General features: G+C 45.5%; 1 protein-coding gene across 4 annotated transcripts in view; it reads left to right on the top strand.

Annotated features, from left to right (window-relative positions):
• LOC147113475 (uncharacterized) overlaps positions 1 to 13,563 on the top strand; it is a 275,092-nt gene extending 261,529 nt beyond the window's left edge. For 3 of the 4 annotated variants that reach the window (XM_085994613.1, XM_085994612.1, XM_085994615.1), the window contains one exon: positions 11,793 to 13,563. In XM_085994613.1, coding sequence (XP_085850739.1) covers positions 11,793 to 11,960 — 168 coding nt within the window. In that variant the 3' untranslated portion in view covers positions 11,961 to 13,563. The remainder of the gene's footprint in view (positions 1 to 11,792) is intronic. The other variant, XM_085994614.1, reaches the window with a different exon arrangement.
• Positions 13,564 to 27,452: the final 13,889 nt, after the last annotated feature.

Raw genomic sequence — 27,452 nt, 5'->3', positions numbered from 1 at the left:
CTACAGCCTTTTAAGATGACATGTCAAAGGAAAAATCTGAAAATTAAACTACATTATATTTTACTGTTAATTCAAGCTACGGGTGGAGGAGGACAGGGATCATCTCAGAGAAATATTTGTATAAATCTTAAAGAAGCAATGGGAGCCAATTAATTGGAGAGACAGCTGTAACTTTAATTAGCATTATCACATAATGCTCTGTATCTGTTTAATCTATTGCACCTGATTATGGCATTACTGATGATAACCTAAGATGCTTTTAGAAATCTCTTATTAATAAGTTGTCAGGTAATGGTGTTACTTTTCTTCTATCTACCAAGAACAGACTTAGGGACCTGAAAATATACACGGGCCCCGGGGTCAGGACAGCACAGAACTAAAAGCTTGCTTTATCTCTGGAGTAACTCTCCTATCAACTAGGTCCCAGCAATGCATAAAATATGTACTTCGAAGTGTTGTGGTAACAGAAACACATTCAAGAGTTGAATTGTAAATCCTTACAGTCAAAGTAAATATTTAAAAAGTGAAGATAACCCTGTTACTCCAATTTGCGCATGCGGAGGAAATGCAGCGCGCTCCAGAAAAATGGCTGATCCTTCGGTTGCCTGTCAGAAGTGCAATTTCATAAAACCTCTTGTATCTGATTTCCTTAGGCACACCCCTTACCACAGACAGCATTATTTTTAAAGCACAGGCTGGGAACAATGGTCTTTATTCAGGTCAGTGGAGGATCAGGAATTGCTTGCAGATCATGAGGTAGCTATAGAAATCTTTGCATTTATATAGTGCCTTATCATGTCATCGAGATCTCTCAAAGTACTTTGCAGAGTGAATTCCTTTTGCTCTACATTAACTGTTATGTGGGCAAACACAGCAGCCATTCTGCACTGGCAATGTCCCACAAACAACAATGAGATGATTCACTAGTTAGTCTGTATCTTGCTGCTATCTATTTAGGGAGAAATGTTGGCCATGAACTCCCTGCTCTTCTTTGAGTAGTACCAAGGGACTTTTAATGTCCAGATGGGAGTTGAATTTAAAGATGGCACTTTCAACAATGCAGGCCTTCTCTGTAGCACACTAGAATGGCAGCCTGGTTTACACCCTCAAGTCATGGAGGATACAAATGGTCTGCTTCAGTCCTGCCATCAGGTTTATGACGTCCAGCCTACTTATGCCTACAGCAGTGTGTAAGTACTATTATTACTACAGTCATTACCATACTGGCAGTATCTATCTGTCTGCAATGTGTGTTAAGCACTTACATTGTTGACATCAATTGGGTTCCCCTGAAACCACATTCCCAACTCTGATCTACTGCCTCACCACTGCCTAGTTTAGGGGTCATTTCATTTTTTCTTGTAATTTTTCCACTCCTTCCGCCCCCCCCCCCCCCCCCCCCTTTCCTTTTGTTTCGCTCTCACACCTGGCAGCTATCCCTTGCCCTGCCAGTACACTTTACACCCAATCTCAGCCTATTACCATCTCGTCTAGCTTCTAACTAGATAGTCCAAAGATGTGCAGGTTAGGTTGATTGGCCATGATAAAAAAATTGGCCCTTAGTGTTAGGGGGGATTAAATACGTGGGGTTACAGGGTTACGGGGATAGGGCTTGTGTGGGATGGCTGTCGGTGTAGGGACCGGGTGCTAGGGTTTGGATGATCAGCCATGATCTCGTTGAATGGCGGAGCAGGCTCGAAGGGCCGAATGGCCTACTCCTGCTCCTATCTTCTATGTTTCTATGTAACACCTTTTATTGTCTCTTTTTTACTTCTTTTGTTTCTTTTATTCTTTTGTCCGATCGCAGCCCTGCCTCCGATCTATCTTTTCTTTCCAGTTTTGAAGAAGGGTTCGACCCGAAACGTCAACTCAAATTTCTGTCCACGGATGTTGCCTGACCTGCTGAGTTTTTCCAGCATTTTCTGTTGTTATTAGGGGTTATACTGTTGTACAAGCAGCTTACCCTTATATTTAGGTTCCAATAAGGGAAACTTTCTATCTCCTAACAGTGATTTTACAGAAATAACAAGACTTGAGCCTGCTAATTTTTCTTTTTTCTACATCTCTTGCTAACCCAGTTGAATTTTGCCACTGCTTGAATTGTTAATGTTCTCTTCCTATACTGCACAGATCAAAATTAATATTAAATGGGCATGCTAATGACCATTTGGTGAATTTTGACAACTCGAGCCAGTGGAGAAGGTAAGTCTTAAAATGTAGTATACATTTTGTTCTGCTTGTGTAGGTAAGTACTTCTTGCAACATTGGCCTGGATTCTGTGGTCAGCGGCGAAGGAACGGTGCTCGCCGTTGACCTTGAAAAAAGCTGCCGACAAATTTTTTTTAACAGGCTCTAGAGCATAGACTTCCTCCATTCCAACGTCACTTTGAATTTGGCACCTTCTACAGGGGATCTGTGGCGTCCAGCAACAGGGCAGGCAGTAGGCAGGCTGATCAGCCAATCAGATTGAAGAAATCTTACAGACAGCAAAGCAGGAAGTTAAAAGCAGAGAATATAAAATCGCATTTAACTCAGTGTACAGAAAGCAAAATAAAGATTGGAACATACACATAGGATTAAGGGAGGACCTTAAACATCAGATCACAAACTTTAAAAAAGAATTTTTTTTAATGTTCTTCTGAGGGAATGAGACGCCACACTTGTAAAATTAGGGGGGGAAATTCGGTTGCTTTGCGCCTCCCGTTAGTGGCCCGAGGGGGTGCTAACGGGGCGCAAAGCAACTAGCACCCGGGCACGGCGCCGCTAACTCCTCCCGCGAAATTCAGCGGGAGGTTAGCAGCGGCGGCAGCCGGTAGCGCCCCGTGGCGCTGCACCTCCGGCAGTGACGTCATCACCGTGCGCGGCGAATCGCTTGTGCCCGGCGCAAACTTGGCTCGTGCCCCCTGACCTACCACCGGACACTATGTCCGACAGTGTCAGGGTGGTGTTTTTGCGGCCAGGGTGGCGATAATTAAAGGGCAGGTGCCAGGTGGCCATTTTTTTTGGGCTGCCTGCCAGCACCTGCCCCCTCTCGCCTCCTGCCGCGATCAGGCAGCCCGGCACTCCTCTTGAGTGCCGGGCTCTTTTGCCAGGACCCCACTCCCCGGTGATCCATTACTGCAAATTCCAGGCTGATATTTTACACTTTTTCTCCCCAGGGCTTCTATAGGTATCTGATTTTTTTAATGATATTTTATAATATGCCTATAAATTGGCTATAATTCCAAATGGAGCGAAGATGAGTACAGCGCTTGTGTTATCTACATTGTGTTCTCACCAATACAGAAAACATTGGATGCTCATTTTGTCAACTAGTCCTAAAGCACTCTGGTACACCTCTGCCACAGAGCCAGGTGGCCGCTTCCTACTTTCTACGGCAGGTAAATTCCATATTTAAGCTAGCCAGAAATATTTTATGTTTGTCAACACCAGACATCAAAACAGATAGGAGCCAAGAATCAGGTCGTTATAGCATGCCCAAGCTGCCCAGTGTTCTACAGTGTGCATGCCCAGCGCAAAGGTTGCTAGGAACCTGTGTGCAAAGCTCATTGGTACCCCAACTTCTCTTCAAAGTAGGGTGCTGCCCCATAATCCACCTAGAGTGGCTAAGTAGCAGCCAACTGCAAAGCGCCCATTTGGAATGAGCACTGAAGGGGAGGCCAGACTTTATAAAACCCTAATCCCCCATCCCTGCGCAATTCCCCATTCCTTTTCCCCATCTCCACATATGTTAGAAAACCTCAAGGGCAATGAACAGGTAACCATTCACTGCCTATTGCAACAGTGTCAGCTGTGGCTCAGTTGGTAGCACTCTCTAGGTGGGAGGAGCTAGGAGTGAGCCAGGTGTGACTGGTTGCCTAATTGCAGCTGGGTGTTGGAGGAAGTTTTGTAAAAAGTTGGTGGAGGGTTTTGGGGTGTTGTTTTCAGGTTTTAGGGCCTTTTTGGCCCACAAAAAACAGCCAGATGGCTGCTGAGGGGTCCGGAGTGCCGGGCCCCTCAGAGGACAATATTCCCGAGAGGAATTTTATTAGGGGAGAAACTGTGGTGGGAAGGGGGAAAAAAAGGCCCAAAGATTTGGGCTGGGACCTCAGGAGTTTTGGTAAAGAAAATACGGTGGTGGTGCAATGTGAAGATAAGAAGATTCGAGCCTGGGATATAATCCAGGCGGTTCATGAGGACTGTGGTGAGGGAAGCTGTTTTGCCTGCCGACCAAAACCAAATGTGGGATTTGAGGTGACGGTCAGTGGCCGGGAGGAGGTGGAAAAACTGCTGCTCAGTCTGAAAGTTGGGGAGAAATTTTTGGAGGTGACTCTGCTATATTCAGAGGAGGTGGTGGTTTCATTTTTGAACTTGCCTGTGTACATCGAGGACGAAGTGCTGAGCAAAAAGTTGGAGTCGTGGGACATTAAAATCTGTTCCGAAATAAAGAGGAGGTACTATCCGGGAACACGGGTAGCAGACGGAACCCGGTATGTCAAGGTGCGGTTCCCAGAGGGGGTGAGGTCTTTGCCTTACAGTATGAAGTTCGAGACACTGGAAGGAGTACAATACTTTCGTGTGCTGCATGATAACCAAGTAAAGGTGTGTTACTATTGTCTGGGACATGACCATCTCATGAGAAACTGTCCTGATTTGTATTGTTACAATTGCGGTGAGTCGGGACATATCGCGCGGAGTTGCAAGGCGGAGAGCTGTGGGGTGTGTCGTAAAGGCCCCGCCCGCTGTGAGTGTGTGGCAGAATGGAGCGAAATGAGTGATGAGATGGGAGAAGGAGCAGGAGAGGAGTGTGGAACGGCCGGAGGTGCGGTGCAGTCGGAGGACACAGCCAGTAAAATGAAGGAAAAAGGAGCACAGGAAGAGGCAGAGGTTGGTGGAGCGGAGATCGAGATGGAGATGGCGGAAAACACGGCGAGTGCTATGGAGGGGAACAAAGACAGCAGCGGGCAGCAAGGGTCGAGTGCAGACTCGAGCCTTAGTGCAGTTCGGCTCCCCCTGGGGAGTCTGGTGTCTGCGGGGGGAGAGGAGGCAGGAGCGGGGTGTGTGGTGGAAGTGAGTGCTCCGGGGAAAGGCGGGGAGTCGGATATTTTGGTGAGCGGGAGGGGGCAGGGTGGGGAGAGGGTGCAAGAGGCAGGAGCCTTAAAGGGACAGCAGAATGGGATCGGCGAGATAGAGACGTCAGAAGGGAACAATTTAGGTGCGCCATTGTCCCATGGAGTGAGGGAACAAGGTGCAAGGGTCAGAGGTAGAGACGTGGTCGAAGGGGGCGGCACAGTGGGAGAAACTGCGATAGCAGGAAGACTCTCTATGGGAGATGAAGTATCTGACGGGGAGCGGGATTATGTATCTGATGGGGAGCAGGCACAAGGGGTTGCAGAAGAGCTTGAGTGTGAGGAATTAGAGGGGGACAGAGACATGGAAGTCGGGGATGGGGTGGCATCATGTGGAAAGGGAAAGGTTAGTGAGGGGCAGAAGGAGGGAGAAAGGGCAGCTCCTGGGTCCAAAGTTAAGGCAAGGAAGAGGCTGAAACAGCAGGGAGGGGTCAAACAGGAGGGGAAAAAGAGCCGGAGGCTGCAGGAAACAGCAACAGCTGCCCGAAAAGTTGAGAAGGAGCATGAGAGGAGGGAAGAGCCAGAGATTAAATGATGGGGAGATTATTGGGCATACTTCCCTTCTTTGGAGCCATGATTACATTGGTCTCGATCAATGTGAACGGACTGAGGGGTGAGAAGAAATTGCAACAGTTGTTGCAGGGTTTTAAAGGCACGGACTTGTGTCTGCAAGAAACCTTTTGGGATGAGGATATTCTAGAAAGAGTTCAGAAGGTTTGGAAGGGAGAGGTGTTTGCAAGTTGTGCAAACAATAACCATAGAGGGGTGGCTGTTTTGGTGAGTCCATCCATAGAAGAGAATGTTGCCTTGGTGGACAAGGACACTGAGGGGAGATTTTTACGACTAAGGGTAAAATTGGAGGGATTTAATTGTGATCTTTTTAATATCTGCACCGAACGACCATTGCAAGCGTCGCGAGTTTTTTCGGGGGTTATTCACTGAAGTGGCAGAGGTGGAAAATCCTTGTATAGTGGGGGATTTTAATGTATTTTTATCTTGGATGGACATTTCAGCCCAGATGACCTTTAAAGAGGATAACTCCAGAGGGATGATTATAAAAATGATGGCAAATTTAAATTTGAGAGACTTATGGAGGGACCGGAACCCCATAAAAAGGGAGTTCTCCAGAGCAGGTTGGGTGGGTGATGTTTTAAAACCGAGCCGAATAGATTTTGTGCTAATGCGGGAAGGGTTAAGTTCGGAGGTGATGGAGATTTATTATAAAAAATTATTTTTTAGTGATCACTCGGCTTTGGTTCTTAGAATTAGGAACAGCAGAGTTAAGATCAGTTCAGGGGTGTGGATTTTAAACAATCAATACCTGAAGGAAAGTGCTTATAAAGAAGGGATTATAAATATAATAAAGAATGCTCAGAAGGAACTTTTGTTCTTGAAAGAAAGAAGAGTTTGGTGGGACAATTTCAAATATGAGGTAAAAGTTTTTTCGGTACGTTATGGGAAAAAGAGGGCGGCAGCTAACCGGCATCGAGAAGAGAATATAAACAAAAGGTTTACGGATGTCTGTAAAGCAGTTGACGGAGGGGATAAGGGAGCTGAGACTAAGTTCCGGGTGCTAAAGGAAGAGTGGGAATTATTGCAAGCTGAAAAATGCAAGGGGGCCATTCTCCGTGCAAAGGCTAGAGATGCATTGGAGGGCGAAAGATGCACTAGATATTTTCTAGAGCAAGAGAAGCTGCGACAGAGATTATCGTTAATTGAGGAGTTGAAGGTTGGGGAGAAGATCATTCATGAAAGTGAGGAGATTTTGGAGGCAGCTAGCAGCTTTTATCAAGAGCTATATACAAAAGAAGACATTTCCAATTTGGAGATGGAGAAGGCTACTGCTTTTATTGAAAAGGGTTTAAAGGAGGATGAGAGAAGCATGTGTGATAAAGAAGTAGGATTAGCGGAAATAAAAATAGCAATAAGTGGAATGAAGGGGGGGAAAAGCCCAGGGTCCGATGGACTAAGTGCAGAATTTTATAAGGAATTTTTCGAGATTTTTAAGTCCATTGCTCTTAGAAGTTTTTAAGGAAATTAAAATTGAGGGAAGCCTGGCCCCATCTATGAGGAGAGGTATCATAAGCTTAGCTTATAAAAAATAAAGGGGATAGACGGGATCTGAAGAATTGGAGGCCCATCACACTATTAAATGTGGATTATAAGATCTTGGTAAGGGTTATGGCAAATCGTTTGAAGGAGGTGTTACCGGAGATAGTTTGGCCCTCTCAGTCCTATGGAGTCATAGGCCGGGACATCGCAGACGCTGTGGTCTCAATCCGAGATGCGATAGAACTCATGGAAGAGAGTGGGAGGGAGGCTTATGTATTAAAGATAGATCAAGAGAAAGCCTTTGATAGGGTCTCTCATGAGTTTTTAATGAAGGTTTTGGAAGCATTTGGTTTCAAGGAAAATTTCATTCAGTGGATAAGGATTTTTTATTCAAACATATTTAGCTGTGTTAAATGTAATGGTTTTTTATCTAAGTATTTTCCGATACAGAGATCAGTGAGACAGGGTTGTCCCCTGTCCCCACTGCTGTACACATTGGTAGCAGAACCATTAGGTTACATGATGCGAAAGAAACAAGGTGTAGTTGGGATTGTGGTACCCAGTTCCGGGCTGGTTTCGGTGATACACCAATATGCAGATGACACAACCTTAACATTGAGAAATGGGGAGTCAGTGAGGAAAGCTATGGAAGTAGTGGAGGAATATTGTAGAGCTTCAGGTGCCAGAGTGAATTATAGTAAGTCCCAATGCCTGGTTGCAGGGAGGGGTAGGGGGGAATGGTTGGGGGAATGTCCCTTTAAGGTGGTGGCGGTTTTGGAAGTTCTGGGGGTGCATATGGGGTGCAAGAAAGGCAGAGAAGAAGTGGATCGATTAAATTGGGAACCGAAGGTTATGAAAATTAAAAAGATTTTGGGAAGATGGGAAAGAAGGTGGTTGAAAGTGCAAGGAAGAGCGACAGTGGTGTCTGCTCTCCTGCTATCTAAGCTATGGTACTTATTGATGGTGGAGGATATTCCTGAGTGGGCAGAAAAGTCCATCCGAGAGGCTTGTGTGAGGTTTTTATGGGAAGGGAAACCAGCCTTGGTGGCTTACAATACCATCATTGGACGGAGAAATCAGGGAGGACTCAACTTCCCAGATATTGATTTGAAGAAAAAATCCTTTAGAATCAAATGGGTGAAGAGATTTCTTCAGAAGTCAAATTCAAGTTTTTGGAAGAGTTTTGAGCATTTTTTAAAACAAAGTGGGATAGGAGGGCAGGGGATATTGTATATGGAATACAATAATATGTTTTTGAAATCGATTAAGCTTCTTCCTAGGTTTTATAAGGGGGTTGTAGAGACTTGGGCTCAATTTTTAAAAAGTGTGCAGTTTATGCCCAAGGGGGCTGAGGAATTTTTAGAACAGCCCTTATTTTTGAACAGGTGGGTCAACATCGAAGGAGAGGTTTTATTTAATCAAGCTTTTATAAAAGCTGGGATTATATCGGTGAAAGATGTATTATACGAGGTGATTCCAGGTTGGTTGCCGGAAGCGATAGTGAGGGACATGGTGTGGGAGGAGGATCAGGAGGTAGAAGGAAAAGCAATAGGAATCATGTATGAGAAGATTTTGAGGGCACTGCCACAGGATTGGATGGAAGAAATAAATGCGGAAATCTCCAAAGGAAGTAAAATGCGTCCTGCTTTTCCAAGCTTTGTACTGGAGAAAGGGGAAGAGTTAGTCCAATTTGACAACTGTAATACTCGAGATTTCTATGAGGTATTCAGAGAATGGAGATTCAAGACACCTGCTGGTCAGGAGTTTTGGCAGAGTATATACCCACAGCTGGACTTCAACAGGATTTGGAAGGGAGTGTGGGCGAATTTTAAATGCCCAGAATGGATTGAACTGGATTTCAAATTGGCTCATAACCGGATTTTTACCATGACGGTCTTGTGCAAGATTGGACGAGTGGAGGCGGCAACTTGCCCAATGTGTGGGACACAGGATGAGACTCTGTCCCATTTACTGGTGTTATGTCCGCAGTTAAATGACTTTAAGTACTATGTTCGACAGTTGTGTGAAGCTTTTTTGCTGGGTGGGGACCGAACAGCGAGAATGGGAATCCCGTGGGACTCAATTTTGAGATGGGGATTGCAGGAAAGTCTGCCAGAGTCTAGCGGAGCGGCAATTAATTTAATGTTCAGTTTGGCTAGATTCGTGATTGTGCAAAGAAGGAATGCTCTGTTTTTTAAGGGGAGGAGAATCAATCTAAAAGAGTATTTTAAATATAAGCTAAAAGACCATTATAAGGCTCTGTGGATTTTTTATTCAGAAAGGAATTTAAGGACAGTATTTTACAACCAATTTTTAAAGTACAATCGATTAATATATGTTACAGGTGACAAATTAAACTTCAGGTTTTGATGTTAAAATGTGGTGGCGGAATGGTTGTGCAGGGCGGTGGAATTGATTTGTATCATACAATGTAATGATCACGATGTTGTAAATGTTCTTAATGTTCAATAAAGTATAATTTAAAAAAAAATTTAAAAAAGTTGGTAGCACACTTGACTCTGAGTCAGGAGGTTGTGGTTCAAGTCCCACTCCAGGAACTTGAGCACCTAAAGTTAGGCTGACACTCCAGTGCAGTGCTGAGGGAGTGCGGCACTGTCGGAGGTGCTGTCTTTTGGATGAGACGTTAAACCGAGGCCCCGTCTGCCCTCTCGGGTGGACGTGAAAGATCCCATGGCACTATTTCGAAGAAGAGCAGGGGAGTTATCCCCAGTGTCCTGGCCAATATTTATCCCTCAGCCGACATAACAAAAACAGATTATCTGGTCATTATCACATTGCTGTTTGTGGGTCCTTGCTGCGCGCAAATTGGCTGCCGCATTTCCCACATTACAACAGTGACTACACTTCAAAAGTGCTTAATTGGCTGTAAAGCGCTTTGAGACGTCCGGTGGTCGTGAAAGGCGCTATATAAATGCAAATCTGTCTTTCTTTTCTGACATTCCAGTATTGGCACTCATGAGTGAAGCTCCATATAAGTATGTAAATGAGCTGACTTTTATTCGCTCTTCCATGCACAGCCCTGTAAGCACCTAAACTAGGCATATTGTCATGATCTTGTGTTGGCACGATGGCCTAGAAATTCAATGATGCTACGCCCGTTTTACAGGCGTAAATTGGCCGTAGATGCCCCCAGTATGGCGGGCAGCGTGGCTGGAAATTCTGAGCCGGAAATGCACTGCCTGCCATATTGGTATAGGCATCGAAAGAGGCGTCCAGGGTGCGCACCTGAGACAGTAGTTAGGCTCCTTGCATATGCAAGTAAGAGCCCTAACGCCTGTTTGATGTCTAGTTTACCAACTTGGTTTTCTTGAATGCAGCTGGCCTGAATCCAACTGTTGTTATAAAATATCTAGGCTTGTTACCACGTCAATTGGAGTTCTTTCCATGCTTCTGTGCTAAAAAGTAAGTCATGTAGAACCAATGAAGAACAGTGACTGCTTATTTATGCTTCAACATCAACACCATCTTATTCTACCTAATTCACAAAATCTATATTTACTTGGTATTTTCATAAAGTAGGACAGGCAATAAATTGGTGCTAGGTTTATCGCAATTTTGCTCTGTAACCAAGCAATAGGAGCTGTGCAAGGGTGATTGTGGATAACTTGCCACCTTATTTTTTTCCTCTCTGTAAAGGACAAGCAGCCTCCACCAAATCTCCCCCACTATCATAGTACAGTACAATCAAAATTAGGAAGTTACCATTTGAAAGCATTGGTGCAAAGCCCTGTGCCACAATTCTGTGGTACAGTACATTGCTATAACCTGTCTGCTATACCACCAGATCTGCTTACATATCTTTAAATATTGACCAGTATGAGGCTAATTTATTTTTATAGTTAAGTTTTCTTTGTTTCCTGAGGAAACTAAATGAAGGGCAACTAAAAAATTATCAATGTTCCAATTTTTTTAATTTAATAAATAGCAAAAAAAAACACAATTCTGTTGCAGCTCTGTTTTGTTCCCTGGTGACAGTTTGAATAGTTTTGATAACATTTTGAGCAGCCAGTCTACTGTACTATTCATTTCCTCATCATCATACCACAAATAAATGATTAAAATTTATTATAATTGCACTCCCTTAAAAGAACCCTCAAAGCTATGAGATGAGGTTTTGCTGTAATTTGAATTTTAGTGTTCCATTTACTCTGTCTTTTAATGTTCCTTGTAATGAAGTCATTAGTAAAAAACACATCTGGAAGTTCTTTGGGGAACATTTAATTTTCTGCTGGTTTGTCAATAACATAACTCATGGCACAAAGGGCCCAGCTGCCGACAGAGCCATGCTGTAGAAACGTCTATTTCTTCTGTGTGCGGTACTGACTGTACCTACAGCTGCAAAAAATTCAGCCACACAAAGATAAAGTTTCCCTAAAAAACTCGGCCTGAGAGCTCTTTGACCCAGGGACATTGATATTTGCTAAGTTTTCACATAGAAAACAAGCATCACTTTCACAGCTTGCCGACCTCTGCTTTGGCCCGTTGCCCTTTCAGGTGAAAGGGGAGGCTAAAGAAAAGTCTAATGATGTCCATGGTCAATCCCTAGCTGCCCCCTGCCCCCAAGCTGTTGCCTAAACTAAATAACCATGAGTCTTTTGCTCTCTTCTAAAGGTGACTGTCAAGATGTACAAGCGAGGGGGTCGCGGCTGGTTATGGAGGCCCGTCTCTAGCACAGTGGTTATTCCCTACAACTCCCACATCGCATTCAGGGTCTGTGGAGAGGACACAGATGCAAAGATCCCAGCCAACAACATCAACAGAATCATCCTGAGCATATGAAATTGATTTCAGTATTAAACCGGCTATGGCAGCTGTGCCACATTATTACAATAATCTGTAGCCATTTTTCATTGATCAGTTAATTTGTGTTCTTCAAATAATCGAAACGCAAATCTCATTAGCCATAGGTCAGTGGGCATGAAAAAAGGGAAAATTCATTTTGATAGCCTAGTTGGCTGAAAAAATGCAAAACATTAAGGTATGTGAGTTAGAGTGCACTGTGTGCTCCAGTTTAAGAGTGTGCAGACACCCTGATAATTAATAACTAGAGGACAACTTTTCATTGTTAGTACAAGTGAGGTCATGCAGAAGAGATGTGAGTTGATGCTCTGAATTATAAATAGATCTGCATGTCAGGTACTTAAATTAAGAAAGCTTTAATTAACACTACAGTTAGTTAAGGTGTTGAAAGAGATAATTTCTGTTCTGTTTATTTGCCTCTTTACTCTTGAGACAACATACTATTGATCCTTATTAAACATGAGAAGTGTGTTATGTGCTGAAAGTATTTTTTTTTTTAAAGAGTAAATGAATCGTATCCTTTTAAAATGTAAAATGTGACTGTAAACTTTTTCTATTAACGTATTTAAAATCGAATTGTTTCATTTTGGAACTTTAAATGAAAATTAAGCTTTATGAATTTTAAAAGTTAATAGGACTGATTTTCTTCAATGTTGCACAACTTCATTCCCAGGCGTAGTGAAGAGGAAAGGGGACAGAGACCGCTATGTCAGATCTCTGTCCCCACTATATTGCCCCAGGATTTCCAGGGGTTTTCTGAATGGGTCGTAAAGGACCTGCATCTGCAATAGGCTGTTGGTATTGAAATACAGTGGGGGGCGGGGGAGAGGGCGCACCTGACCCTCCCACCTCACTTTCCTGTATGACCGGCCATGGGCTGCCCAAACGTTGGGGCACCCCAAAGAGCTAGCAGTGGGGCTTAACGCCACAGCCCTTCTAAGGCCATAGGTTCTGAGGGGGGCCCAGAAACACCCTAAAGAGGAAATCAGCAACAAGTAAGGTTAATCTTGTTCTTCCAGCAAATCTTTGGGCTTCAACACCTTCTGATTGCTGCTGGAGAACAGCAGCCCAGGGGCTCATGGCCACAAGCATAGCTGCAGGCCTCTCAGCACTAATGCTGCACTGCTGGTTTCTGCACCCATTGCTAGCACAAAGCCCTGCCAGAGGTCAAGTCTGCACTGGGGTAAGAAACCCAAGCAACTTCTGGCCTTCGCAAACAGCACATTTCAGGGATGCTGCACCTATCTGGTGCCCGGGTGAGGTTGGATAAAAATTGTCCCTAATAAGGTTTTACAGGTATATGGAAAAATGCATGTGTTTTGCCCAGGACGGATGGTAGAGGATTTACCATAAACTGTCCAGCAAAAATACTGCTCCCACCCAAAAATTAAAACGCTTCCATATTGGTGGAATTTGAAAGCTTTCTTCCTTGAGCAAACATTATGTGCATTGGTGACTATTTTCTTCTTATTAGCAAATCACTGAGAAACCGTTTGTGGTGATTCTACCCGGGCAGTAAGTCTGTATTTTATAACATTTATTTCTGAAATTCTGTCTAATTAAAGATAATTTATGCTGTGCACATTTGGAGTCTTATCTTTCCACTGATAATATTTGGCCCTCCAATCATCGCAACACATCAGTAGCCCTTGATCTACTGAAATCCCTCACCTCCACCTTTGATGCTCTTATCACCAATAAATAATTTACTCTGTCCCATCCCAGTTGATCCCTCTGGTATGGTCCTCATTTGCTCTCCCTCAAGTCCAAGGGGCACAGACATGTACCTGGTGCACAATTGGTTTAGCCATCCCGTTCCGGCATGACCACATAAAACGCTATTGGGCCTTACTCTCCTGCGACAAAACAGCCAACTACTCCAGGATCATCTTGGAGAGCAAATATAACCCTGGCTTCTTTTCTCCACTACCAACTAATTGCCAATCTCGCCATCCTACTCAACCTTGAGCTGAGCTTCCGACTCCATATACTCGCCATCACAAAGACCACCTCCATAACATCACCGGCCTCTACCCCGACTCAGCCCAACTGCCGCGGAAACCTTCATCCATCCCTTTTTCACCTCAAGACTCAACTATTCCAATGCTGTCCTGGCCGGCCTCCCATTCTCCACCCTCCATAAAGTCCAGCTCATCCAAAACTCTGCTGCCTGTATCCTATCCTGCACCAGGTTCTGTTTATCTAGCACTCCTCTCCTTGCTGACCTACATTGGCTCTTCCTAACACATCCAATCAAAAATTCTCATCCTTGTGTTTAAATCGTTCTTCGTCTCACTCTTCCCTCTTTCTGTAATCTCCTCCAGCCCTATAAACCCCCCCATTAAACGATCCAATCCTCTGACTCTGGCCTTTTTGTGCATCACTCCTTCCTCTGCTCCACCATTGGCAGCCATGCCTTCAGCCGTCTAGGCCACACGCTCTGGTATTCCTTTCCTTAATCCCTCCATCTCCCTCTCCTCCTTTAATACCCTCCTTAAAACCCATCTCTTTGACCAAGCTTCTGGTCATTTCTTCTAATATCTTCTTCTTTGGATCCATTTGTGTCTCCTTATATTCTTGTGAAACACCTTGGGATGTTTTAATACATTAAAGACACTATATAAAAGCAAGTTACCATTGCCTCTGCCTACAAAAACAATGGCTACATTTCAAAAATAAATTCTTTGGCTGTGAACCACTTTGGGACATCTTGATGGAATGAAAGATGCTGAATAAATCCAAGTCTTTCTTTCTTACTCCTTGTATTAACAGAAAAGGAAAGTGGCAGCATTGGGGATTTACTACCACCATCAGATAGAAAATTCAAATATTGCTGTCAGGCAATGACCATCCCAGACAAGAGAATCTCCATAAGAACATAAGAATTAGGAGCAGGAGTTGGCCATACGGCCCTTCGAGCCTGCTCCGACATTCAGTAAGATCATGGCTGATTTTTGACTTCAACTCCACTTTCCCGCCCGATCCCCATATCCCTTGATTCCACTAGAGCCCAAAAATCTATCTATCTCAGCCTTGAATATACTCAATGACTCAGCTTCCACAGCCCTTTGGGGTAGAGAATTCCAAAGATTCATAACCATCTGAGTGAAGAAATTTCTCCTCCGCTTAGTCTTAAATGACCAACCCCTTATCCTAAGACATAGAAACATAGAAGATAGGAGCAGGAGTAGGCCATTCGGCCCCACGAGCCTGCTCCGCCATTCAACGAGATCATGGCTGATCATCCAAATTCAGTACCCTGTCCCTGCCTTCTCCCCATATCCCTTGATCCCTTTAGCCTTAAGAAATATATCCAACTCCTTCTTGAATATATTTAATGAATTGGCCTCCACTGCCTTCTGTGGTAGAGAATTCCACAGGTTCACCACTCTCTGGGTGAAGAAATTCCTCCTCATCTCTGTCCTAAATGGCTTACCCCTTATCCTTAGACTGTGACCCCTGGTTCTGGACTCCCCGGCCATCGGGAACATCCTTCCTCCATCCAGTCTGTCCAGTCCTGTTAGAATTTTATAAGTTTCAATGAGATCCCCTCTCATTCTTCTGAACTCCAGCGAGTATAAGCCCAATCGACCCAATCTCTCCTCATACATCATTTCTGCCATCCCAGGTATCAGTCTGGTGAATCTTCGCTGCACTCCCTCCATGGCAAGAACATCCTTCCTCAGATAAAGCGACCAAAACTGAACACAATACTCAAGGTGTGGTCTCACCAAGGCCCTGTACAACTGCAGCAAGACATCCTTGCTCCTGTACTCGAATCCTCTCGCTATGAAGGCCAACATACCATTTGCCGCCTTAACCGCCTGCTCCTGCATGCTTACTTTCAGCGACTGGTGCACAAGGACACCCAGGTCTCATTGCACTTCCCCTTCTCCCAATCTATTGCCGTTCAGATAATAATCTGCCTTCCTGTTTTTGCCACCAAAGTGTTTATCCTCATTATACTGCATCTGCCATGCTTCTGCCCAATCACCCAACCTGTCCAAATCATACTGGAGTTCCTCGGCATCCTCCTCACAGCACACACGCCCACCCAGCTTTGTGTCGTCTGCAAACTTGGAGATATTACATCTAGTTCCCTCGCCTAGATCATTTATATATATTGTGAATAGCTGGGGTCCTAGGACCGATCCCTGCGGTACCCCACTAGTCACTGCCTGCCACTCGGAAAAAGTGCCGTTTATTCCAACTCTTTGCTTCCTGTCTGCCAACCAGTTCTTTATCCAAGTCAGTACCTTGCCCCCAATCCCATCTGCCTTAACTTTACACGCTAATCTCTTATGCGGGACCTTATCGAAAGCCTTCTGAAAGTCCAAATACACCACATCCACTGGTTCTCCCTTATCTATTCTACCAGTTACATCCTCAAAAAATTCCAGTAGATTAGTCAAGCACGATTTACCTTTTGTAAATCCATGTTGACTTTGTCCGATCCTGTCACTGTTCTCCAAGTGCTCTGCTATTACATCTTTTATAATGGATTCTAGCATTTTCCCCACTACTGATGTCAGGCTTACCGGTCTATAATTCCCCGTTTTCTCTCTACCACCTTTTTAGAATAGTGGGGTAACATTAGCTACCCTCCAATCCATGGGAACTGTTCCAGAGTCTATAGAATTTTGGAAGATGACCAGCAATGCATCTACTATTTCTAGGGCCACTTCCTTAAGTACCCTAGGATGTAGATTATCAGGCCCTGGGGATTTATCGGCCTTCAATCCCGTCAATTTCCCTAACACCATTTCCCTGCAAATACTGATTTCTTTCAGTTCCTCCTTCTCATTAGACCCTATGTTCCCCGACATCTCTGGGAGGTTATTTGTGTCCTCCTTTGTGAAGACAGAACCAAAGTATGTATTTAATTTGTCACCCATTTCTTTGTTCCCCATTATAAATTCCCCTGATTCTGACTGCAAGGGACCTACGCTTGGCTTCGCCAATCTTTTTCTCTTCACATATCTATAAAAGCTTTTACAGTCAGTTTTTATGTTCCCTGCAAGCTTACTCTCATACTCTATTTTCCCCCTCTTAATTAATCCCTTTGTCCTCCTTTGCTGAATCCTAAACTGCTCCCAATCCTCAGGTTTACTGCTTTTTCTGGCCAATTTATGTCTTCTCCTTGGATCTTATGCTATCCCTAATTTCCCTTGTTAGCCATGGTTGAGTCACCTTTTTTGATTTATTTTTATGCCAAACTGGGATGAACAAATTCTGTAGTTCATCCATGTGATCTTTGAATGTTTGCCATTGCCTATCCACCGTCACCCCTTTGAGTAACATTCCCCAATCAATCCTACCCAACTCGCACCTCATACCATCGTAGTTTCCTTTATTTAAATTCAGGACCCTAGTCTCTGAGTCAACTACTTCACTCTCCATCTTAATGAAGAATTCTGTCATATTATGATCGCTCCGACCCAAGGGGCCTCGCACAACAAGATTGCTAATTAATCCTTTCTCATTACATAACACCCAGTCTAAGATGGCCTGATCTCTAGTTGGTTCCTCGACATATTGGTCCAGGAAACCATCTCGTATACACTCCAGGAATTCCTCCTCCACAGTATTGTTACTAATTTGGTTAGCCCAATCTATATGTAGATTAAAGTCACCCATGATGACTGCTGTGCCCTTATTGCACGCGTCTCTAATTTCCCGTTGGATGCCATCCCCAACCTCTGCATTACTGTTTGGAGGTCTGTATACCACTCCCACTAACGTTTTCTGCCCCTTGGTATTTCTCAGTTCTACCCATACAGATTCCACATCATCAGAGCTAATATCCTTCCTTTCAATTGTGTTAATCCCCTCTTTAACCAGCAATGCTACCCCCTTTTCCTTTTTGCCTATCCTGAATATTGAATACCCCTGGATGTTGAGTTCCCAGCCTTGGTCACTCTGGAGCCATGTTTCCGTAATCCCAATCATATCATATCCGTTTACCTCTATTTGCGCAGCTAATTCATCCACCTTATTACAAATGCTCCTCGCATTAAGACACAAAGCCTTCAGGCTTGTTTTTTTAACACTCTTACACCTTTTAGAATTATTATTTACTTGTGGCAATGTTTGATTTAAACCCTTGATTTCTCTGACTGCCACCTTTGTTTTTCTTCTTCCTTTCTTTTGCTTCTATCCTTGTTTCCCTTTCCTCTGTCTCCCTGCTCAGGTTCCCAACCCCCCTGCCATTTTAGTTTAAACCCTCCCCCAGAGCACTAGCAAACACTATGCCCCCCTGGTCCTAGACTCTCCAACCTCTCTGCATCTACCCTATCAATCCCCCTCAGAATCTTATATGTTTCAATGAGATCACCTCTCATTCTTCTAAACTCCAGAGAGTATAGGCCCAATCTACTCAATCTCTCCTCTCATCCCAGGGATCAATCTAGTGAATCTTGGTTGTACCGCCTCTAAGGCATGCCTGTCCTTTCTCAGATAAAAAAACCAAAACTGTGCACAGTACTCCAGGTGTGGTCTCACCAAAGCCCTGTACAATTGTAGTAAGACTTCTTTACTCTTGTACTCCAAGCCCTTTGCAATAAAGGCCAACATGCCATTTGCCTTCCTAATTGCTTGCTGTACCTGCATGCTAACTTTCTGTTTTTCCTCTACAAGGACACCTAAATCTCTCTGAACGCCAACATTTAAAAGTTTCTCACCATTTAAAAAATATTGGACTAGAAATTCATTATAGCGCAGGAATGGGCGGTAACATTAGAAAAGTTGGAGAATTAACACCAGATGCTAATGCTTTAGACTACACGCAAAATTTGTACTCACTGCTCAAAGAAATGATTGGAGTGCTAATTCAATTCTTTGGCAGCAAGATTGGGTGCCTTTGCGTCTCCCGTTAGCATCCCCTGAGGTGGGGGGGGGCTAACGGGGCGCAAATGGCTTTGCGACAGGGCACGACGCTGACATTGACTCCCGCCATATTCGGCTGGAGTTTTGCTATGGCGTTGTGCCCCGATCCTTCGCCTGGAGATCGTAACGTCGTCGCCGTGCGCATTGCCCTGGTAACGCTCCGGACCCAAAATTGACTTCTGCCCCCTGCAGCAGCGCCGGGCGAAAACACCGAAAGCTGCAGGAGACGTGTATCGGTCAGCCGGCCGTTTCGTGGCGATAATTAAAGGTGAGGTGGCCAAGGTAAGTTTAAAAAAAAAAGTACCTTTCTTGTTGCAGTTTTTTCCGCGGGTTTCTGCCCGCGATCGATCAGCTTGAGTGCTGGGCTGATCGCGTTGGATCGTGGCTGCCTTGGTGGTCCATGTAGGTAATTTTTCTATTGCAGAGCCTGCGGCGATGGCCCTTCCTTTTAAGGGAGTGAAGGAGCCTTTGAACGCGGCAGCGCTGCACGGCCCAGTGTGCAGCGCTGCTGAAGTCTCCGCCCCGCCTTCTGCCGATTGCGCTGCAAGAAGGAAGTGGACCGCTTCATTTAGCACTCCACTTTCTTCTTGGAGCGCAAAACTGAATTTTTGAGAAGTTTAGAATCATTAGCGCCTGGCGTGGACCAATATCAGGTGCAGTCTAATCGCAAGTCATGATTGCCACAGACTTTTTCAGTTCTTAAAGGGGAGGTTCATTGATGCTGCAGAACTTCATTCTCAGCATTGCTGGTTGTGCAGCTACCTCAGCAAGCAGCAACAGGTCAAGGAGAAGGAGCTGGAGGACAGAAGCAGCCGTAGTCATGGCAGATCCACGCCCCAGGGAGAGAGCCCGCCATTCTGCGGTCAAGCATTGGAGGCATTGGTGTTCGCTGTGGAGAGACGGCTCTACCCAGCAAGTGGCAGGAGACCCTCGCCACAAGTTTTCCACACCATGTGGAGGGAAGTAGCGCAGCATGTCTCAGGCAGCACTATGATCCCCAGGACCCACACACAGTACAGGAAGAAATTTAATGACCTCACTCGGGTGGTCAGGGTGAGTGAATGCTTCAACAAATTATACATACCACCATCTGAACCACAGTCTTCACACACAGCCCAAAGCACCACACTCCCAGCACTCACCCACCAACAATCTCTACCTACCAACACTCACACCCACATCTCACAATTTGCACACAGTGAGAGCTATTCAACTATGGCAGGCACATCACCCAAATGCATTGCTCCACAATTACTCACACACGTTCCTTTCTCTTGCATGCCAAGGTGGCTCACAACAGGAGGGAGCAGCAGCGCACAGGCGGGGGACAAGCCAACACCCAACCACTGTCTGCGCTGGAAAATAGAATGCTGCAGATTATTGTGCACCAGGTGGTGGGAGCCATGGCCACCGGCGACATTGACCCCCTTGGGGACAACAATGTTATGTTCATCCCTACTCCCTCTCACATCCCACTTCCCCCTCACCCCACAAGCGTTTCGCACTTTCCAGCTAATCATGCTGTATGCATGCACTTCTCCCTTCCTGCCCCCCTCCCCTCACCTTAACCCGACTCTTGTGCCTTTATGCTTTCAGATAATGAGCAAGCACTTGAGCAGCCGGTCCCTGAGGGCACTAGAGAGCGAGACGGGAGAAGAGGAGGAGGAAGAACACAGTGCGTCACTGCATGTCTCATCCACAGGCACCGGCTCGGATACTGGCACTACTCGTTCTTTAGAGGCTAGTATAGTAGCGGGATTTGCACAGGGTTAGGCACCAGGGACGAGTAGACTGCAGCAAGGCCAGGGGGAAAGGGTAGTTCGGGGGCCAGCTCCCCGAAGGGAGAGTTTGCGCGCGAGTTCTGCTGCACAGGACTCAGATGAGGACCTCGATGGGAAGACATTTAGAAGAAGGGTGATGGGCATGCACACCAAGATGATAGGTGCAATGGAAAGAGAGCCCGAGAGCCTCTCGGAAATGATAAGTAACGTGGAGGAGTCTGCCTCCAACATTGCACAAGGCTCTCTGCACACCATGGAGCCCATCATTTCCAGTCTGTAAGGGATGTTAGATTCCTAGAGAGACCGTGGCGACCCAGACCTGATGCCACGTCTGACGGGCAATCTGGCAGCTTCCATTGCAGCACGGGTGGATGCGACGCAACGTCTTAGTGCTATAATGGAGTCTATGCTTGGTGGCATCCAATCTCAGATTGCTCTCATGCAGTCTCAGCTTGATGCCACACAAGTGCCCAGGTATGTCCTGTCCACAAAAAGCAGGACCAATCCAATCCGGCCAATTACTGCCCCATCAGTCTACTCTCAATCATCAGCAAAGTGATGGAAGGTGTTGTCGACAGTGCTATCAAGCGGCACTTACCAATAACCTGCTCACCAATGTTTAGTTTGGGTTCCGCCAAACAACTCGGCTCCTGACCTCAGCCTTGGTCCAAACATGGACAAAGGAGCTGAATTCCAGAGGTGAGGTGAGAGTAACTGCCCTTGACATCAAGGCAGCATTTGACCAAGTGTGGCATTAGGGAGCCCTAGTAAAACTGAAGTCAATGGGAATCAGGGCGGGCGGGGGGGAACTCTCCACTGGCTGGAGTCATATCTAGCACAAAGGAAGACGGTTGTGGTGGTCGGAGGTCAATCATCACAGCCCCAGGACATCGCTGCAGGAGTTCCTCAGGGCAGTGTGCTAGGCCCAACCATCTTCAGCTGCTTCATCAATGACTTTCGCTCCAACATAAGGTCAGAAATGGGGATGTTCGCTGATGACTGCACGGTGTTCAGTGCCATTCACAACCCCTCAGATAATGAAGTAGTCCATGCCCGCATGCAACAAGTCCTGGACGACGTTCAGGCTTGGGCTGATAAGTGGCAGGTAACATTCACGCCACACAAGTGCCAGGAAATGACTATCTCCAACAAGCGAGAGTCTAACCACCGGCCCTTGATATTCAGCGGCATTACCATCATCGAATCCCCCACCTTCAATATCCTGGGGGTCACCATTGACCAGAAACTTAACTGGACCAGCCACATAAATACTGTGGCAACAAGAGCAGGTCAGAGGCTAGGTATTCTGCAGCGAGTATCTCACCTCCTGACTCCCCAAAGCCTTTCCACCATCCACAGATAAGGAGTGTGATGGAATACTCTCCACTTGCCTGGATGAGTGCAGCTCCAACAACACTCAAGAAGCTCGACACCATCCAAGACAAGGCAGCCCGCTTGATTGGCACCCCATCCACCACCTTAAACATTCACTCCCTCCACCTCCGGCGTACCGTGGCTGCAGTGTGTACCATCTACAAGATGCACTGCAGCAACTCGCCAAGGCTTCTTCGGCAGCACCTCCCAAACCTGCGACCTCTACCGCCTAGAAGGACAAGGGCAGCAGGTGCATGGGAACACCACCACCTCCAAGTTCCCCTCCAAGACACACACCATCCTGACTTGGAAGTATATCGCCATTCCTTCATCGTTGCTGGGCCAGAATCCTCCGTAACAATACTGTGGGAGTACCTTCACCACACGGACTGCAGCGGTTGAAGAAAGCAGCTCACCACCACCTTCTCAAGGGCAATTAGGGATGGGCAATAAATGCTGGCCATGCCCCCGACACCCACATCCCATGAACGAATATTTTAAAAAAAGCTCTTGACTGCTGCCATCGTGGCTGGGTCTACCACTGTCGACTGGGGCTTTCATGGTGTCGCAGCAGGCCAGCAATCTGTGTTCCAACAGATTACTACTGATGCTGAGGTGCTGCTCCAGGGGAGTGGCAGTGGGTCAGTGGAGCAGGAACCTGTAGTCTTCTCTCAGGTTGACAGCATTCCTGCTCCCACCACTGCCACTCCGCCATTGCCCCTGTTGCTGCCTATCATCCAGCCAGCCCAGACTGCTGCCGCCCATGCTGAGGTGGTGCAGTCTACAGCCAGGCCCAGGCCTGGTCGAGGGCATCCTGCAAGGCCATCTGAGGATCAGCTGTCTGTGGTCACACACCAACTGCACATTAAGTGAGTGGTAGCCTTTGTGGTTACAGAAGATCTCAAGATTGTTATGCGGTGCCCGCAAAGCCACGTGGATGCAGTCAATGGCACCCTGCACCATGGGGAATCCCACTATCCTGGCAAAGCCACATGCACTCTCGTCCTGCTTCTCTCTGGTGATGGGGAAGGAAATGTAGTCCCTTCTCCTGCAGTAGAGAGCCTCTGTGACCTCCTGGATGCAACGATGGACACTGAACTGCAAGATGTTAGCTATGTCTCCTGTTGCAGACTGGATGTATCCGCTGGCAAAGAAATTGAGTGCGATGGTGACCTTGACTGCCACTGAGAGAGCCGTGATAGCCCTGATCTGAGGCTGGAGGTCTGGTTGCAGGAGGTGGCAGAGTTCTGTGACCACCTCCTTGATGAAGCGGAGCCTTCTAATACACTGCTCCTCAATTAGTTGGAGGTAGGAGAAGTGCTCTCGAAATACCCTCGGAGGGTAAGGCCTCCTGTTGAGAGCCCTGATGGCCCTCCTCCTCCCTCTGGCCACATGTTTCAATCTTTCTCGCTGCCTCCAATCCCTCTGCCATAGATCCTGGAGGGCAAAGTTGACTGCCAGTGCAGCGCGCATTAATGTAACCAAGTGTAGCAGTTTGATTTTTTAACGAATAAATGTAGCTACTTTTTAGTTGCCACAACACTCCTGATACCAAGTAATGTTGAAATTATGGAATTAGACTGTTACACTTTGTGAAACTGACAAGAAAGCACTGAAACTCCACTAACCTTGAGTTGCAACTCATTACTAATGCTCTCTTTAAATAACGTCCCTGGAGCCGGCTCCCTGTTGCTTCATGCCAGCTCTCCCTGTCGCTGTTTCCTAAGGTAGGTGGCGAAAATCAATTTCACAAATCAGGCGGTCAGTGAGCATTGCACACTCACTGACGTCACGATCCACCTGGCATTGAGGCTCCCGGCGATAACTGTTAGCAGCGGTGCTGCAGGGGGGTGAAATTTGGCGTGCACCGTTGGATTCACCTCACCCCAGCGAAAGTGCTCTAGTGCCCAGCTAGCGCCATCTGCTGGTGCTAATGGGAGGTGCTAAGGCACAGAATTTTTCCCCCATTCTGTTTTTCTATTCTTCCTACCAAAGTGAATAACCTTACATTTCCTCACATTATACTCCTTCTGCCACCTTATTGCCCACTCATTTAACCTGTCTATATCCCTTTGCACACTCATTGTGTCCTCCGCAGAGCTTGCTTTTCCACCTAGCTTTGTATCGTTAGCAAACTTAGATACCTTCATCTAAATTATTAATAGGTTGTAAATAGCTGAGTCCCAAGCACTTATCCATGTGGCACCCCACTAGTTACAGCCTGATAACCTGAAAATGACCTGTTTATCCCTACTGTCTATTTTCTGTCCGTTAACCAATCCTCTATCCATGCTAATATATTACCCCCAACCCCATGAGCCCTTATCTTGCGCAGCAGCCTTTTATGTGGCATCTTATCGAATGGCTTTTGGTAATCCAAATATACTACATCCATTGGTTCCCCTTTATCTACCCTATGACTTCCCTTTCATAAACCAACCACCTCCTCCTGACCTTCAATGTTACCACTGTTAATGAGTCCCCCACCATCAGTATTTTGGGGATCTCCATTACCAGAAGCTTAACTGGGCCAGCCATATGAACAACATAGCTTATGTTATAAGAGCACATCTGCCTTGCTAGCTTTCTCTCATGCTAGCTGTGGCTCAGTTGGCTCTGTGTGAAAAGGTTGTAGGTTCAAGTCCCACTCCAGAAACTTGCGCACAAAAATCAATGCTGACACTGCAGTGCAATAATGAGGGAGTGCTGCACTGTCAGGTGTGCTGTCTTGGGTGGGACGTTAAACCAAGGCCCTGTCTGCTCTCTCAGGTGGACCTAAAAGATTCCTTGGCACTATTTTGAAAAAGAGCAGCGAAGTTATCCCTGATGTCCTGGCCAATATTTATCCCTCAATCAACATCACTAAAAAATACAGATTATGTGGTCATTATCACATTGCTGTTTGTGGGAACTTGCTGTGCGCAAATTGGCTGCCGCATTTGCTACATTGACTACACGCCAAAAGTACTTAATTGGCTGTAAAGTGCTTTGGGGTGTCCTGGGGGCGTGAAAGGCACTATATAAATGTCAGTCATTTTTCTCAGAATTAGGCACAGGAGTTTGTCAGATGTGATTATAACAATTCAGCCACAAAGGTGATTTTATCAATGTCTAAATAACCATTTGTCACTGTACGGATGTAGCCTTTCAGGCAGCATTTTAATAACAAGCGATCTTTCACAATTAACATATGGTTCCAATTACTGGCCAGAGCTATATACATTCAGGCTCGTCCAGGTTAAATGGAGAGTTATGTTCTTGTTTGATCATGATGACCTGGGTATTTGAGAGGAAAAGCATCCCAAATCTTGTCATGTTCCCCTGTTGTTATTTAAAGCCAGAGGAACTGAAAGGAGTTTTCTGAATTAATGGCTTGAAGTCAATAGAAAGGAGAATCAGGTGGAGAGTATAGTAGACAGCCGAACCACTACCGTCCATTTTGTGCTCCGCCAAAGTTCAATTTTACCCCTTATGAGTTCTTCATATGTCTGTCTAATGGAGTAACACTAAAAGCAGGATCATTACAATAAAGTGACCCACCTGATCGGTCAGTGGAAGAAAGAAAGACTTGCATTTATATAGTGCCTGTCATGACCACCGGACGTCCCAAAGCGCTTTAAAGCCAATGAAGTACTTTTGAAGTGTAGTCGCTGTTGTAATGTAGGAAATGTAGTTATTTGATTAGTGTAAAGAAGAGGTTTACCTTGTGGAGTTCAATGTATAAAAGGTGGTGTTTTTACACAAAAAATTCAGCTGGGCAGAAGGTTTATAGAGTGAGGGGCTAAAGGTGTTCAGAGGGGCTTGGATAAATCTGAAAATGAGTTCAGAAGGTTAAAGTAAGGAATAGCTAATGAAGCAAGACTTCTAAGCTGAAAAGGTGTTAAGAGGAAGACTTTCAAGTTTTAAATCTAGTCACAGAAAGGAAGATATATCACTTGTATGTAAGAGTTAGTTTTCTGAGAACAGAGGGGAAGGTTGCTTCTACCCAAAAGAGACCAGCTATCAGAAGAAGAAAGAACTGCTGTGGCTAAAAACAGAGATTGCTCTCACTGATCTTCCCAGGGAGAACCTGAGTAAAGAGAGGGAGGTGAGACAACCAACTCTACTACACTGGCTCAAAACGACAAGGTTGTCAAAGTTCAAGGAATTATTGCTAAAGCTACGAGATGATCAACAATAAGCTAAATTAGCTAAACATTAAACATATGTTAGACTTGGTATTCTAAGCTGTTAACTTGTCAGCTGTACAAAGAGTTTAATCAGAAATTAGCCTTGCTGACATTATGTCAATCTCGGATGTCAAGCTTAGTGTCAGCTTCTAATAAGTTGAGCCCAGTTACTAATTGTGTTGTTGTACATTTTAAAGATTTTCAGGGTCCTTATTTCCTCGGAAGAACATCAAGAGAGTGACAAAGGGATTTTCAAAAAACATTTGGAGCAATCTCAATGACACCCCCTTTCCTTTCTTTTATTGATAGATTTTTCTGACTGCATATACTTGATTCATTGGTTTAATGACTTCTTAGTAGACCCTCATTAATAATTTTCAGCTCTGTTCCTCGTTTTTAATTTGTGTGTTCCCTACCTCATCAGCTGTGATTTGTTCTTTTATGGATGTGCAGTTTCAGCCAGTCAAGTGTGACAGGAATTTACACACTGAATTTTGATATCAGGATATGGTCGCACTGCAGAGGGTGCTGGGGTCAGAAGCACCAAGGGGGGCTTTAAGGTCTCTCAGGACTGAGAAGGTCATGCGGTCTGGCTACATAAGGGAGGGTCTGAGGGTATGCTGGCAATGGGGTGGATGGCTTTGGGGCCTGGCTGCACTAGGGAGGAGGTCTTGAGTTCTGGCAACACAGTGGCGGGGGTGGGGTCCTTGGGCCTGGGAACATTTATTGGGTCCCATCATCTGGGAGCAGGAGGGAGAGGGGCACAGACTGGGAACACTAGGGAGGGAGACCCAAAAATTGGGAGCATTGGGGAGGAGAATACCAGTATCTGGAATTACAAAGAGGAGGATCTTGGGTACAGGTGCAGTATTAGGGCAGATTACTGGGGTCTGCTTAAGCATATCAAAACTTGGAGGGGTTTGTAAGATGTGTAACACTCCATGCCCTGAAGAGATACTCTCTCCTAGGACCACATCTACAAGTTCGGACAAAGACGACTATGAATCAAGTTTTCCTGATATTCAGCTGAAAATGTGCACACTCTGCAGCTGGGTTAACATGCTATCACACTGTACGACACACAATAGCTACTATATTATAATGAGAGTATTGCACAAGCTGGCCACCAGGTTTCCACAAATCGCTCAAAGTGCTTTCTGAATTATTTTTTCATCTGCCTTTTCCACAGTAACTCAAATTTCTAATGTCCAATATAAGGGTTTACCCAAAATAGAACGTTCAAAAAATTACATATTTCACAA

Source organism: Somniosus microcephalus, chromosome 8 (genome assembly GCF_052327205.1).
Source record: "Somniosus microcephalus isolate GS21.2 chromosome 8, FLI_Smic_1.0, whole genome shotgun sequence".
NCBI lineage: Eukaryota > Metazoa > Chordata > Chondrichthyes > Squaliformes > Somniosidae > Somniosus > Somniosus microcephalus.
This window is presented reverse-complemented; position numbering and strand designations above follow the sequence as displayed.